Source organism: Ochotona curzoniae, unplaced genomic scaffold (genome assembly GCF_017591425.1).
Source record: "Ochotona curzoniae isolate NIBS_2020 unplaced genomic scaffold, NIBS_Ocur_1.0 scaffold_1037, whole genome shotgun sequence".
Lineage (NCBI taxonomy): Eukaryota > Metazoa > Chordata > Mammalia > Lagomorpha > Ochotonidae > Ochotona > Ochotona curzoniae.
Window position 1 is genome coordinate 29652721 of NW_024467083.1, and position 16369 is coordinate 29669089.

The window sequence follows — 16369 nt, forward strand, 5'->3', positions numbered from 1 at the left end:
ATACACTGTCAAAACTTTGTGCTACTCAGAAATGGAGCGGGAGAGCAGGGAAGTCTTCTATTCCCCTTGAAGGTGTGAGGAAGACATGTAGTGTAACCTATCAGGAACATAGCAGGTAACCTATAGACAATAGACTCAGAACAGAATTAGACAATGGTAAAAACACAAAGACATACAGGGGGAATCAAAAGCAATCCTAGCAACCTATTAACAGGTGGTCACATGCACAGAGCAGGGAAGGCACCCAGAGTGGAGCAGGTGAACAGGAGGAGGCTCGTGTCCCAAACCGGGAGACTCCCGGATCCCCACCAAAGACTGTCAGTACGGGCTCCAAGGACTGCATCCCAACTGCCAAAGAGACCACGGGGAACTGGAATGCCTTCAGAGGCCGAGAACTCAGAGGACATTCCCCCTGCCCTCTGGACCTACCATACGGGATGGAAGAAGCCCGAGCCCTTCATCGCGGGACTGAAGCCACTGGAACAACAGACAGGAACCCTGAGTGGTCCTCAGAACCAGAAGAACAGTAAACCTCCTTTGGAATTGGGGAGACGAGCTTTCTCTGGCCCTTGCTTGGTTCCAGCTTTGGGTCCTCACCCTCTCTGCAATGACCAATGGGGTTGCTCCAGAGCTCCCCCTCCAAACACACACACACAAGTTAGAACAGATAGGCAGAGAACAAAAGGGAAAGCCTGATCAGCATAAACTCATACACACCTCACTAGGGAAGACATGAAGATTACGTACTCCTCAGCAAGGTATCGAGAATTTCTCTGCACACCACCCCTCCTAAACTGTCTCGCACCTCAATTGTTGAAATGTCATCCAAGTAGTCACAGGATGTGGTTAAGAACTTGCTTACTCGATACTACGTCAATTAGTTCCACAAAATTGTATATTGTTGCTGATGTTATGTTTAGGCTTGTAACTGACCCAGATTTTACTTTGCTGGCTCTAACATTGGACCAGAGAGGGTCTCCCCAAGAAGCTGTTGAACTTATCTGGACGATGAGATGCTGGACTCTATGCTAGATATATGCTCACAGGGAAGGAATCTCAACTGAACTTGAACTGTGGACACGCAACAAGGTGGATGGATCCACCATGTGGGGAGGACTAGGGGAGGAGAGGGGAGAATTCCAGTGCCTAAAAAGCTGTATCACATAATGCAACATAATAAATTGGAAAAAAATAACCATAAAACTATCATAAGACTGTAATTCTATTCCTAAGTCAATAGCCAAAAGAACTGAAAGCAGGGACTTGAAAAACACATATATAAGCACATATGAAACATAAACACACATATACACCAATTTTCATGGTAGCAATTTTTCACAAAAAGTAAAATAATCCAAATGTCCATTAACAGATGATACGCCACAAATGTGACACATCCATATAATGAAATATTATTTGCAACGAAGTTAAGTAAAAACTTGGAAGTTCTAACAAGATAGGTAGATTATATTAGTGTTCATATCTTGGCTGTCATCTCAATAAACATGCTAAAAAAGTCTCCTGTGAGGGGCCAAGAATTGTGGGGTTAAGCTACGATTGTGACACCAGCACGCCATATCAAAGTGCCAGGTGGAGTCCTGGCTACTCTGCTTCTTATTCAGCTTCTTACTAATGTACCTGGGAGGCTAGCAGCAGCCCAAGAGCTTCCACCCTGCAGGAGGTTGGAAGTTCTGGCTCCTGGCTTCAGCCTAGATCTGGCTGATGTGGCCATTTGGGAAGAGAACCAGTGGATGGAAGATCAATTTCGCTCTTGTGGGTCACTCTCTTTTCAAATAACAAATACGTGCTTTTTTTTTTTTAAGAAAATATTTATTTATTTTATATGTAAGTCAGAATTACAGAGACAGAGCGAGAAAGACAAAGAAAGAGAAAGAGAGAGACATCTTACATCCATCCAGTACATTTCCCCAAATAGTCACCATGGCCAGAGCTGGGCTGGTCTGAAACTGGGAGTCAGGAGCTCCTTCTGGATCTCCCACATGAGTACAGGGGCCCAGGAACGTGAGCCATCCTCCTCTACTTTCCCAGGCCCTAAGTAGAGAGATGGATCAGAAGTGGAGCCAGGATATGAACCAGAGGATAGGGGATGTCAGGGTCACAGACAGAGGATTAGCCTGAAATGCCACTGCGCTGGCTTCAACAAGTCTTCAAAAAGAGTTCGTTGTGGGAGTGGATATTTTGGCACAGTAGGTTAAGACTCCACTCGGGACATCCATATTCCATATAGGAGTCCTGGCTGGAGTCCCAACCCCTCCCACTTCCAATTTAACTTCCTGGTAATGTACCTGGGAGGCAGCTAACCAGGGCTCAAGTGTTGGGGTTCCTATCACCTGTATGGGAGGCCCAGATTGAGTTTTGGACTTCTGGCTTTGGCTTGGCCTTAAGCCTGGCCATCGTAGGCATTCGGAAGAACTAGTGTATAAGAGATCTGTCATTCCGCCTTGGAAATGGATGACAAACACTTTTAGAATGTTTTTGAGAAGAATGCCATTAAAGGGCTTTCAGGGTAGGGGATGCAGAAGACAATGTGAAATTTTAGAATAGGTATTGGTTTGTCAATACTTATTCTGTCATCAGTCCACTTAAATAGTGGGGTATGGGTATCTTATCTAGCACACTGAATTCCTGTGTAAAGATAACAAGTGTGCCATTTGCGCAATGGCGAGAGTCATCTTACCGGTGAGCAGCTCTATCCATGTCTGCACGGTTTCTGTGGGTTCAGTCGCTTTGATGTGTTTGAGGGTTTCATCCAGTAAAACGTCACCTGTTGGGCTGTCTGACTTGAGTAATACCTTGGAGGAAGGAAGAAACAAAGGATTTCACTGCCTTCACTCAGGTTAAAATCTTTCAACACACCACATGCATATTTCTGGTTATGTGTTGCAGGAATGGAAGGAAGCATCCTTGTCTTCAGGAAGTTTAAAATCCAGTACACCGTGGCAGTGAGAAGATAAAAATAATTTTGAAAGGAGGTGCTAGTGACAACTGAATATAAATGTCACCGGAGAAAAAATTCGATAACAATTCTTTTGTGAGTTTGGGCAATAAGCTTGTGAGACCGTTAATGAAGGCAGGCGGGAGGAGACATCTACTCTAGTGGTTAACATGCCAAAAAAACACATCAGAATGCCAAGATTCAATTCCCACCTCCAGTTTTCTCACTACTGCACACCCTGGAAGGCAGCAGTGATGGCTGAAGTAATTGTATTCTTGCCAAAAAACCATAGAGAGACTTGGCTTATGTTCCTGGTTCCTAGTTCCTGTACCTGACTGGGTATGGCCATGGAGTGTTTTTGGAGTGAATCAGTGGGTATGAGCTGTCTGTTTGCAAATAAAGGAACAAAAAATTGAAACAAAAAAGCAGGAAAGTTAGGAGAGAAAGCCAGTTTTTCAGAAAAGTTGGTTTCACTCTAACTTGTATGAGATAACCAAGATGGAATATCTGGTTACAGTTAAATATACTTCTGAAGGTGGAAAAAGAAGACATGGCTAGAACTGCAGGAGTCAATCTCACAAAAGTGACAGAGCAAGCTGCTAAGGTAAATGAGAGCTGCGAAAGGACAGAAATGCATGCAAAGGGAGGGCAGATTGAGACTCGGCTATGAAGGCATGGAGGAGGAAAGGAAACAGAGGACACTCAGAGAATATAACAAAGAGCAAGAACGGACAAAGTTTCAAGTAGAGGCAGTCAAAAGTGTCAAGTGCCACAAAGGCTAAAAGAGCAAAATAAACTGAAGACTGAAAAGAAGCTGGTGATGCCTGACAGTGCAGTGCTTAGAGAAGTAGACAAGTTGCTGAGAAGGTGTGAATAGAAACATTTGGTACAAAAATGGACACAAGGGCGCAGTGCACATGGTGGAAAGGATTGGTTCATGTAAGAGAGAAACTGAAGAGCTGTCCGAGTACAGCCAGGTTTAAACAAAGACCAACATGACTCATGTATTTCCTCCTCCCTAAATAATGTTCTATTTCATACAGTTATGGTTAAAATTCAGTCTGTTTAGATTATGGGACCATGAGTCAGTGATATTGACTTGTCTCATGACTCAAATCTTTCCCTTCTGAAATGTACTATGGCACCTGCCCTTCCACAGAGGATGCTCCCGGAGAGGATGCTGTACCTTTCTGTCTAGCAGTCGCTTCTTACGCATGGTGGGGGGTTCCAGATAGATTCGACCCCGCATTGCCAGCTCTATCAGGATGCCCCCTCGCAGGCCAGATGATATGCAGTCATTCCAGAAAGATGTGTAACCCTAGGAAAGGGGAAAATAGAAGAGAGAGAATGTTCTGAAAGGGATACTGACTTCCAGTCAGCACCCTAAGAATGGGTCACTTTGTTAGGAATTGTTTCACATTGCATGAATTCAAAGCATGGAATTGGGAGAGTACAATGTCTCCTTAATACCCCTCATCTAAGCCCTCCAAGAATGAGTCGCTGACTTTAATCTGCTCTGATTTGGTTGACAATCACTGGCATGTCAAAATTTTCAGAAGAAACTTAGCTTTTTTCAAATTGATTTTCATAATATTTTAAATTTGAGCAGGATGTGAATAAGACATGTAATAAACAGTATAAACTAAGCCTTTTATTCCTTCAAGACATTTGTGAATTATTTTGATGGGAAGTATTATAGAACCCGTTGGTCACTGACTAGTTAAGTGTTCAGGATACATTACTTAGCCTTCCAGAATGCAATGCCCTCATTCGTACCATAGTGAGACAGTATCTGTCTCCATGAGTTGTTGTGAGGAGATGAAACACAAGAGAAAGCATTTAGTACAGTGTTTGGAATACAGAATTCACTTTCATGAAAGTTTCCTTTTAGCACAGCATATGAGACACAGCCACTGTCTTAGGTACTGAAGACTTAGTTGGGAGTGACAAATAAACTTCAGGAGAATTCTGTAGCATATTATTTAAAGCTCAACTGAAGAAGCAGAAGAGATATGCATAAATGATTTACAAGTTTGGTTGGGATGGTAGAGTAGGCACAAATGTTTTATGTAACTTGAGTGGGCGTTTAAAGAATAGGTAGGGACTTCCAGAAGAAGGGAATCATCCAGCACCTACCTAGTCTCTGAAAGGTAATTCTAAACGAACGTGACAAGGAGGGAGAACTCAGAACTGTTTGTGCAGATGCAATTCAAGGGCTTCAAGAGAGACTGTGATATCAAGCGGAGCGGGGGACAGGCTGTGAGGAGAGGTATTCACACTTTGAATCCTGAAGGTTTGGCACAAGGACTTATTATGATGAAATCAAGGAAGATCTGGAATGATCAGAACTGTCCAGTGCTCTGAGGCTATATTTGGCTTTAGTATGACTCTCTGAAGACAGGAGCCGAGAGAGACTGACAGGGACGACAGGGAGGTTCTAACATAGTTTTGTACACTCAAAGGAACACTATAAAGAAGATTCTACTACTACTACAGGCTAAGCTTTACAAAGGTCATCTAACATTAGACGTCATAGTGACACAGCAGGGAGGTTCTAACACAGTTTTGTACATTCACAACATCATTATAAAGGAAATTCTACTGCTACTACTACTACTACTACAGGTTAAAGATGATGAAATGAAGCTTTACAAAGGTTATCTAGCATATTAGAAGTCACAATAACAAAGAATTTTTTATTCAAACATTTTTAATTAGGGCCCAGTGTGGTGGCCTAGTGGCCAAAGTTCTCACCTTTCACGCACCAGGATCCCATATGGGCGCCGGTTCTGATCCCGGCAGCTCCACTTCCCAACCAGCTCCTGCTTGTGGTCTGTGAAAGCAGTCCAGGATGGCCCAAAGCCTTGGGACCCCGCACCTGCGAAGGAGACCTGGAAGAGGAACCAGGCTCCTGGGTTTGGATTGGTGCAGCTCCGGCCATTGTGGCCGCTTGGGGAGTGAATCATAGGACGGAAGATCTTCCTCTGTCTCTCCTCTATGAATATCTGCCTTCCCAATAAAAATAAATAAAATCTTAAAAAATTTTTTAATTATACTTTTTCCTACTCATTGGATTCTAAGTGACACACTTATTCAGGAGTTATCCTTGCTAATTGCAACATGCATGATCACCAAATGAAAATGAAGACAAAAATCTAAATTTTAAAAATTAAAATGTTACCACTATCCTAGTTGTCCAATATTTTTTTTGAAAGTTAGGAATTACACTTCAATGATGGTTATCATTTTACCCAGCTGGCATGTTTCGTTCAGATGCTTACCAATCTGCTCACCATTCTTTCTTGCATCTTAGGTCTCCTTTCTGGTATTATTTTCCTTCATCCTAAAGCAGAATTTCTTTAAATGAAAACTTGTGGGAGGCAAGTTTTTGAGGCATCTATTTGATTAATCCAAAATGCTTTTATCTTACCATCATAGTTTCTCCGGACATGAAATTCTTTCTTTTTTTTTTTTTAAAGATTTATTTATTTTCATTGCAAACTCGGATATACAGAGAGACAGAGAGAAAGATCTTCTGTCCGATGATTCACTCCCCAAGTGAGTGCAACAGCCGATGCTATGCCAATCCAAAGCCAGGATCTAGGAACCTCTTCTGGGTGTCCCGCACGGGTGCAGGGTCCCAAAGTTTTGGGCCATCCTCGACTGCTTTCCCAGGCCACAAGCAGGGAGCTGGATGGGAAGTGGGAGCTGCTGGGATTAGAACTGGCGCCCATATGGTATCCTGGCACGTTCAAGGCGAGGACGTTAGCCACTAGGCCACGCCGCCGGGCCGCTGGACATGAAATTAGTTTAACTGCATTGAGGGCACTGTGTTCTCTTCTAGCTCCCACTGCTGCAGTGGAGCAATCTATCACCAACACTTAGGTGAGCTGTCAATTTTCCCTCCTCTGGTACAGGGATGGGGAATCTTTTTTTTTTTTTTCCATAATGGATTTATTTTATGTTTGATGATGTTTACACAGTTGAGAAGGATGCATGCCCATGTGGACCACTGATTAAGGTAGGAAGGATCAAGGAATGGGGGAAAGTGGATGATACAACTGCTTCCAATCTTCCTTTTTATTCTTCCCGTATTTGGAGGAAGTGGAGAAAGAGGGGGAGAGAGCCACTCCCAGCAGCCCACCACACCAGTACCAGAGGATGTGGGACAGTCACTCAGTGTCATCCTAGGGTTCTCAATGGAGCATTTGGATATTTCTAACAATATTCACAGGCCATAGAAAATTATCAGCTTAAGAGGTAGTCAGCTTCAGGGCCTGGAGCAATAGCCTAGTGACTAAAGTTCTCTCCTTGCATGCACTGGGATCCAATATGGGTGCCAGTTTGTGTCCTGCTGCTCCAATTGCCATCCAGCTCCCTGCTTGTGGCTTGGAAAGTGGTCAAGGACGGCCCAAAGCCTTGGGACCCTGCACTGGCATGGGAGACCCCAAAGAGGCTCCTGGCTCCTGACTGGCTCAGATCTGGCTGTGAGGCAGCTTGGGGAGTGAATCAGCGAATGGAAGATCTTTCTCTCTGTAATATCCAACTTTCCAATAAAAATAAATAAATATATTTTTAAAAAAGTAGCGAGTTTTAGATTTACTACTTTTCAAGTCCCTCCTGAGGCTGCCCTGGCAGAGCTAGACTAAATATTCAGTGGATCTTACGGCTCAGTGCTCCCACTTCTGCTAAGACCTTCTCTCTTGGTGTTTTGCAGTTCAATGACAATATGATTGCATGTGAAGCTACTTACCTTGATTGGGATATGCTGTGTTTTCTGCATATATGGATTTATTTTTAGTTCTCAAAAGTTCTCAGCTTTCATCTCTAAGACTTTTGGGTTTCATCTGTTTTATTTTTTTGTCCTGAGATTTTAGTCTTTCATTTAGTCTCCCTTAATTTTTTTTTAATTGGCAAGTCATATATAAAGGGAGAAAGATCTTCTGTCTGCTGATTCACTACCCAAAGTGGCTGCCATATCCAGGGCTGGGCCAATTTGAAGCCAAGAGCCTGGATTTTTTTCTGGGTGGCCAACATAGGTGCAGGGTCCCAAGACCTAAGGCCGTCCTCGACTGCTTTCCTAAGCTTCTAGTAGGGAAAGTGGGGCTGGCGATCATATGGAATCCTGACGCATGCAAGGCAAGGACTTCAGTCACTAGGCTACTGTGCTGGGCCCTGTTTGCCTGCTCTTTTGTTGCTTTTTGGAGTGTTATTTCCTGTCTGGCTTCTAGTTTATCAATGGTTTCTTCATCTGTATATAACAGGTTCAACTAAATCCTGTGATTTCGATTTCAACAGTTCTTTTGTAAAAGTTCTATTGAGTTATTTTTTGTATTATCCTAATTATTTGTGATAAGTGCTTTTTGCTGTCCATGCTAAAACTTTTTGTATTCCTTTTAAATGTCACAACTATTTTATGATTACTTTAGAATTTGAATTTACCTGAGGACTTTTTTTTTTCTTCACATTTTACTTTCTGAAACGATAGAAAAATTTTATGAGCACACGTAGAAAAGACAGATATGACTGAAGATGAGTGAAGACAATCTAACTGGAAATCCGTATTGGCTGTCAGTAACGCTGAAGCTGAAGTTCAGGGAGTATAACATGCTATAGTGCTGAAAGGAATGAAAAAATAGTATTCCCTTCCTTTTTCCCCCAGCCTATCCCTCAAAGAATCTGTATCAACTTCCTCATAAACCTTTTCTAATGCAGTCATGTCCTCATGAGTCTTAGAAAAAGTCTCCTTTTTCCATCCCCTCACCCACACACCAGTGAACAAAGGCATGCTCGGCAAATATCAGGTCAGGAGAGCTCAGGTCTCAGCAATGGCTGTGGTATGGCTAAGCTCACATATGGCTCACCAGACCCTACCAAGGTCTCCACTAGGTACCACAGTGGGAGGCTTATAATTAATGCCAACCTTGAAGCCAGTAGAGAAAAATTCCCCAAAATTAATGCTGTTTGGTCCTGGTGCTGGCAATAGCAGCATTAACATTTTTGGGAACCATGGCACCACAGTACAGTAGACAACAATCTATGTCTGAGAGTCACAGGTCACCATGTAATTGGCCAGCTCAAAGCAAACACTGGCTAGTTCAGTCTGCAACAGAAAGCTGTTCGTAGGTTTCCTCAGCAGAGGTGATGGGGGCATAGATGGGTGGATGTGGTGACAGGGGAACCTTGTTGGTCTGGAATTGTTGTGTCAACATTCAGGAAAGCAGGGATGCAGGACACAACCTGGCTATATATACATGGAGGTTGGAGTCTCCATATGGAACTTTCTATGACAGATGTCGCAGCTGGCCTCACTGTTTACTCTGAAGGTACAAGCAGAGTACTTCAGGGTGCTGTGCGTGGTGAGGATGGAGTTGCAGAGTGCCTCCACAGGTGGAACCCCGCAGGGCTGGGTATGTAAAACATTACATTCTATCAGAAGGAAGGTAAACCCAGTACCAGTTCCCCCACCAACCTGTAGAAAACCAAGAAGCCCTGCAAGCTTGTGAAGCAGTTGGCAGGTTTATACATTTGGTATAAGACAGGTTTGATGATCTCCCTGACAATGGTGTAGCGTCTGTATGTATAGTTACTGGCAGCATCTTCCTTGCTTGTGGTGGGCTGCACAAGATGGAAGAGGTGGCTACAGGTGTCAGTGCCACCTCCATGACCTGCATCCATGACAGTGCATTCCAGTTCCAAACACGCAGTCCTAAGCAGAGCTGTCACTGCTGCTCCCACGGAAGAAGATGGAACAGGAGTCATCTCCACTTCTCATGGTCTGGTGACTTGGCAGTGATATGGATGGAGATGCACTGTTGGCCACACATGAGGAATCGAAGGCAAGGGCCACAGGAGCAGAAAGCAGATTTTGGTCACCATCTTATCCCACAGAGTATTAAATACTTGTTGAGATACGTATTTGTTATTTCTGCTGATTTTTTTCTGATAATCTTTAATTAAGGGGTTCATATTTAATTTTCTATGAATCTATGATATTTTGAGATTATCTTCCTCCAGAGAGGAAGATCTGCATTTACTTCTACTGAGCAGAACAGAAAATGCCACACAGGGCATGGTGCAATGGCTCTATGGCTAAATTCTCACCTTGGAAGCACTGGGATCCATATAGTCAATGACTCATGTCCCGGCTGCTCCACTTCTCATTTGACTCCCTGCTTATCGCCTGGTAAAACAGTGGAGGACAGCCCAAAGCCTTAAGATCTTACACTCATGTGGGAGACCTGCAAAAAGCTCCTGGCTTCAGATTGGTTCCGCTCTGGCCACTGCGGCCACTTGGGGAGTGAACCAGCAGATGGAAGATCTTTCTGTCTCTCCTTCTATCTGTAAAAACAAAAAATCTTTTTTTTTTTTAAAGTAAAGAAAATGTTACACAACTGGGAATATATACCAGCCTGGTTCCTCACATTATCTCATCTATGAGTTATTCCTAATCACCCAATTTCTAAATCTTAGGACTGATTTGCTAAATTGTCCTAGAGTAATCTTTTCCATGCTAGTTTATTACTCATTTTATATTTTTATTTTTGGTGTTTGGGGGCTTTTGGGGATTATCCCTGCCATCCAATATCTTATAATTAAGCTTATTCAAGATTTAAAATCTGATCAGCAGGGCAGGTGTTTAGCTCAGTAGCTAAGATATGCATATTGGAGCATGCAAGTTCAGTGCCAGGCTCTGGGGCCACTCCTGCTTCCTGCTTCTGCAGACCTTTGGAAGCCGCAGTGAGGGCTCAAGGGATTAGGTCCCTGCCACTCTCCCATCCTGAAGATATGGACTGAGTTCCCATCTTCTGGCTTCAGGCTGGCTTAGCACTGCAATCAACGGATGGAACTGCTTCAAATGCCTTTCTCTTTCAAATAAGCCTAAAAAAACTTCTTAAGAAGTCTGATCATGGGTCCAGCATGATAGCTTAATTGGCCAGTCTTCTCCTTGCAATCCCATATGGATTCCATATGGGTGTTGGTTTATGTCCCAGCTGCTTCACTTCCTATCCAGCTCCCTGCTTGTGCACTAAGAAAACAGTTGAGGATGCCCCAAAGCCTTGGGACCCTGCACTGGCATGGGAGACCCAGAAGAAGCTCCTGGCTTCGGATCAGCTCAACTCCCGCCACTGTGGACATTGGGGAATGAACCAGCAGATGGAAGATCTTTCTCTCTCTGTAAATCTGTCTTTCCAATAAAAATAAATCTTAAAAAAAAAGTCTGAGTACCACACTGCCTTCAATTCCATTTTCCCCACTCTAGCCAAGATACTCTTTGAGCTCCAGTGTAATTACTTAACAATCTTTCAAATATCCTTCTCAGTCTTTAAGATCTTAGAGCACCCAAACCAAGCAGCTGTTTCCTTTGGCTTCTTTTTCCTAGAACAATCTGGCTATCTGAGCTATTTTAAGTTCTCTCAATATATCATTTTAGTGTGTTGGGTTCTGCACACACTGTTCTCTGGAAGAGCAAATATTCTTCCTTTCCCAACTGCTCCTGTGCTTCCCGGATTCAGTACAAGGGTCATATCTTCCATATAATCACCCTTACCATGATTTTCTCTTACACTCCACCTTCTGGGTCAGGTTCCCCATCTAGGTGTGCCTAAATACGCTTCAATCTTTCAGAATATTACATTGCAATCAACTGTCCTCACTTGATTTTAAATTTCTTTAGCATATCCCCTATGAAATAGTATCTGCTCAATAAACATTCCTTAAAAGCATAAACATATGATTTAAAGTAAATACACATTAACTTGGTAAAAGTACAGGCTAAGCCATCAATATCCCTTAGACAGCTCCAAATTTCTCTGGTCTGCAACCCAACATTGGGATTAGTTTACTGCCTAGACTGCCTCATGGCTACTCCAAGAGTCACATTTATAACTCTTCATTCAGGAAGGGACAGGCTAATTTTTTCAGATTAATATTTAATTTTGATATAAATTAGCTGCTCAATGAAAGTTAAACTATAACTTACTTCAGAACGTGTAACTTATTTACATGTAACTTACACATAATTCAAGTGATTATACATTTCAGCAGGTGTGTAAACTTTTCAGCCAGTACTAAAGCAAGGGGAGGAAAGTTTTCCGTGTTTGTTTTCATTTCTTCCTGACCATATAATGTCTGTTTCGGTAACAGTGAGGTCAGACGGTTACCAGGACTATAAATGAGAAGTACTTTACATAAAGCTATCATGGAGTGTGGGATATAAAAATTGTGACTTTGAATTGTGCCCTTGCTTATCACAGCATTTCAAAACACATAAGACTTTCTAAATGAGCTTTCAAACTTCATTTTATTGAGTATTATGCACTAATAAAATATTTATAAGCACACACATACAATTTTTTGAAAACCATTATAAAATGAATAACTGTATAGTACAAAGAAAAGACAAGAAAGAAAAGTCACTGAAAAAAAGGAGGTAACCATACATGTCCTCCGTGTCCTTTAGGCACAGATGACTAAAACAGGTTATGATTTTATCGTCTGTGGTTATGCTGTAGAATAGAATACATTTACAACACCAATCCAGGCATAGAATAGCTTGGGGATAAAGGAGGGTGTTTTGCATTTTTAAGGTCCTTAGTAAATGCTCAACCGTCCACAAAAAGATTAAGGGACAATGCTTTGGTATATCTGAGAAGGAAGATGTAACCATTCATTCAAACACTACATTTAATCAGTGTGAGGTACACATATAAGGAAAAAGAAAATTCGAGAACAAATTAGAAACAGATCAAACTGCACTCTGTCTTATGATCAGTGGAGAGTCTTCTAGAATTGAGAGAATGAGTTTTTTCTTTTGGGTAGTGAATTTTATTTTGTCTTTGCTAGAAATATATTTGACTGTAAAAAAATGGTGGAAAATTACATTACAGAAATGTATAATTGAGAAAGTGTAATTTTATTCCTTCTAGATGACCACTATTAATAGCTCAGGGAATATTGTTTCTAGATTTTTATATACACAGTCTATTACAAGTTTATATTTGTTAATATAAAAAGAGATGACACTGTTGAGATGGCACTATGGCATGGTGGACTAAGCCACTCTGTGGGACACTGGTGTGCCATATTTGAATGCTACTTTGAGTCCTGGCAGTTCTGATCCCAGCCTAATTCCAGGATAATGTGCCTGTGTCAATTCAAATACTTGAGATCTCCGTCACTCTGGGAGAGCTGGATGGAGCTCCGAGCACTTGGTTTCAGCCTGGACCAGCCCTGGCTGTTCAAGACATTTGGGAAGTAAACTAGATGGAATATCTCTTTTGGTCTCCCTCTCTGTCATTCTGCCTTTCAAATAAATAAATCTTTGGAGAAAAAAAAAAGACTACATTGAGTAAAAACACTTTTCACTCACTATTTTGGATATCTCCTCACTTCAGTAAATACAGATACTCTCACTCATTGAAAGTACTCTCACTGCACTGGATTGCATTTTAGGTGCACTATAATTCAACTACCCAATCCCTACCAATGTCCACTTACTTTGCTATAATTTTTTGCTATTACAAAGCCATGCCGTAAAAAGATTCACTTGGTTACGTATTTCTGTGGAGTAAGTTCCTAGGAGAAAATCTGAGGTGAAAGATTTATACATTTAAAAAATTTATGATGTGATTTTGCCCTTGCAAAGGTTGGGCAAAGGAAGTTCAATAAATTTACATGGCAACATTTTATGCCAACTTTTCAGTCAACACTTTATGTTGAATTTCTGTTTACTCAAGGATTCAAAGTGCCCTTCCTTATTTAAACTTCCCTGAAGACACACCTTAAGACAACTATGAAGGTAAAAGGTCTTAAAGTTGCCTGCTTGAATTAAAAAAAGAGGAACATGGGCCCGGCACGATAGTGTAGTGGTTAAGGACCTCGCCTTGAACGCACCAGTATCCCATATGGGCACCGGTTCTAATCCAGGCAGCTCCACTTCCCATCCAGCTCCCTGCTTATGGCCTGGGAAAGCAATTGAGGACAGCCCAAGGTCTTAAAACCGTGCGTGGAAGAGGCTCCTGGCTCCTGGCTTTGGATCAGCTCAGCTCTGGCCACTGCAGCTACTTGGAGAGTGAATTAGTGGACGGAAGATCTTCCTCTCTGTCTGTCTCCTCCTCTTTATATCTGACTTTCCAATGAAAATAAAAGAAATATATTTCTATGTTTCTCTCTTTCTGCCTTTTTTTTTTTAATTTATACTTTTATTTGAAAGTCAGATATACAGAGAGAAGGAGAGACAGAGAGGAAGATCTTCTGCCCGATGATTCATTCCCCAAGAGGCCACATTGACCGGAACTGCACCGATCTGAAGCCAGGAGCCCGGAGCCTCTTCTGGGTCTCTTGTGTGGGTGCAGGGTCCCAAGGCTTTGCGCCATCCTCAACTGCCTTCCCAGGCCACAAACAGGGAGCTGGATGAGAAGTGGGGCTGCTGGGATTAGAACCGGTGCCTATATGGGATCCCGGCGAGTTTAAGGTGAGGACTTTAGCCGCTTCTAGGCTACTGTGCTGAGCTCTCATTCTGCCTTTGAAGTAGACAAAAATTAACACATATTTCTAAAAAAGATTTATTTTTATTTGAAAGGAAGAATTACAGAGATATTGAAAGAGAAAGAAGGAGATACATGCTGGTTCACTCCTCAAATGGCCGCAACAGCTGGGACTGAGCCAGGCAGCAGCCAGAAGCCAATAGGCCCATTCAAGTCACTCATGTGGGCGTCAAGGGCGCAAGGACTAGTGCCATTTTCCATGGCTTTCCCAGGTCATTAGCAGGGAGCTGGATCAGAAGTGAAGCAGCCAGGACTCAAACTCATGCCTACTTGGGAAGCTAGCATTTCAGGAGCTGGCTTAACCTGCAAGTCACACCCTGGCCCCTAAAGTCTACTATAAAATGTGGTTTTCTGGGGCCAGTGTGATGGCTCACTGGCTAATCCTATGTCTGCAAGTGCTGGGACCCCATATGGACACCAGTTCATGTCCCAGCTGCTCTACTTCTAATCCAGCTTCCTGCTTATGCCTGGGAAGGCAGTGGAAGATGGCCCAAAGCCTTGGGACCCTGCACCCATGTTGGAGACCTGAAGAAGCTCTTGATTCCTGGCTTTAGATCAGCTCAACTCCGGCAGTTGTGGCCACTTGGGGAGTGAACCAGCAGATAGAAGATCTTTCTTTGTCTCTCCTTCTCTGTGTAAATCTGACTTTTCAATTAAAGTAAACAGATCTTTAAAAAAGTTCAGAAAATAAAAATGACATAGTAATGCCCTGGCAGTGAAAAGGAAGTAAAATGAAGAGAAAAGCAAATGATAATGTCTAAGTACTACTGTGTAAACTTTAAATCTTACTTGGTCAGTAAAGACATCCCCAAATTTTACTTTCAAAAATTTAAATATGAGTTCAGGATCCCAAACCAGTAATTTCTATACTTCTCCCACTTCCCCCAAATCTGTTATGAGAAACAATCAGTTTCATTGCTATGTATTGTCCAAAGAAGGGTGAGCACTTGGGACAGTGATTAAGACTCCACTTGAAACACTTGCACCACCTAACTGAACTGAGCTCAGATCCTGGCTTCACTTCTGATTTCAGCTTCCTGTTACTGCACACCATGGGAGCTCAAGTAGTTGTGACATGCACAAGAAGGAACTAACAAAGAAGAGCTGAGATCCCTGGGGCTCCCCTATGATTCTGTCTACTCCCCCAGGTACCCCCCTCACTTCATCTTTTGAATTGTGGAAAATCACAGTTTAGAACCAGTACCAGCCAAAAATAACCAACATGGTAACTGACTACAATGACCCAGAGCTAACTGTACTAGTCAAATGAACAAGACTGATGCTCCAATTCACGTCAGGTACCTGATGCCATGGCAATTCCTAAAAAAGGCAAGGGAACAGGCAGTTCAACTTGGTCCCAGGTACCCCCCTACACCTGCAGAGAATATCAAGGGTGAGAAACATCCTCGTGAGAAAACCAACACACACACACACACACACACACACACACAGAGGGCTACTTTTTAGGCTGACAATTTTATATGACCTATGAATGCTGCTGTAAGGATCTGTGCAGCTTTTTAAATTTTTTCTTTGTTTTTTTTTGTTCTTTTAAAAATTTTTCCTTTCTTATGTTCTTTTTTTTTCTTCTTCTTCTTCTTTTTTTTTTTTTGGTTTCTGTATGACTTCTGACAGAAAACAGTTCCCCACCTCTGAAAGGGATGACATTGAACACTGTTGGGTAAGCTAACCTCACAGCACACCTGCACTCCCTTTCACATGTTTTTCCACAGAGCTACCAAAAGTACTGTTATCTGTTAGACTTTTCCTATGTTTCCATTCTTGAATTCTATTTTTTAAAAATGTTAATTTTTTACTTGAAGGGCAGAGTTACAGAGAGAGAAGGCGAGAGAGTGACACCAAT

At 42.3% G+C, this 16369-nt stretch overlaps 1 protein-coding gene across 2 annotated transcripts in view; it reads right to left on the minus strand.

The window, feature by feature from the left end:
* The window catches only part of GOLPH3L (golgi phosphoprotein 3 like), a 39424-nt gene that overhangs the window by 7712 nt on the left and 15343 nt on the right, over positions 1-16369 (minus strand). The window contains exons 3-4 of one of the 2 annotated variants that reach the window (XM_040998828.1): positions 4143-4274; positions 2699-2813 (exon numbers count right to left, since the gene is read on the minus strand). In XM_040998828.1, coding sequence (XP_040854762.1) covers positions 2699-2813; positions 4143-4274 — 247 coding nt within the window. The remainder of the gene's footprint in view (positions 1-2698; positions 2814-4142; positions 4275-16369) is intronic. The other variant, XM_040998829.1, reaches the window with a different exon arrangement.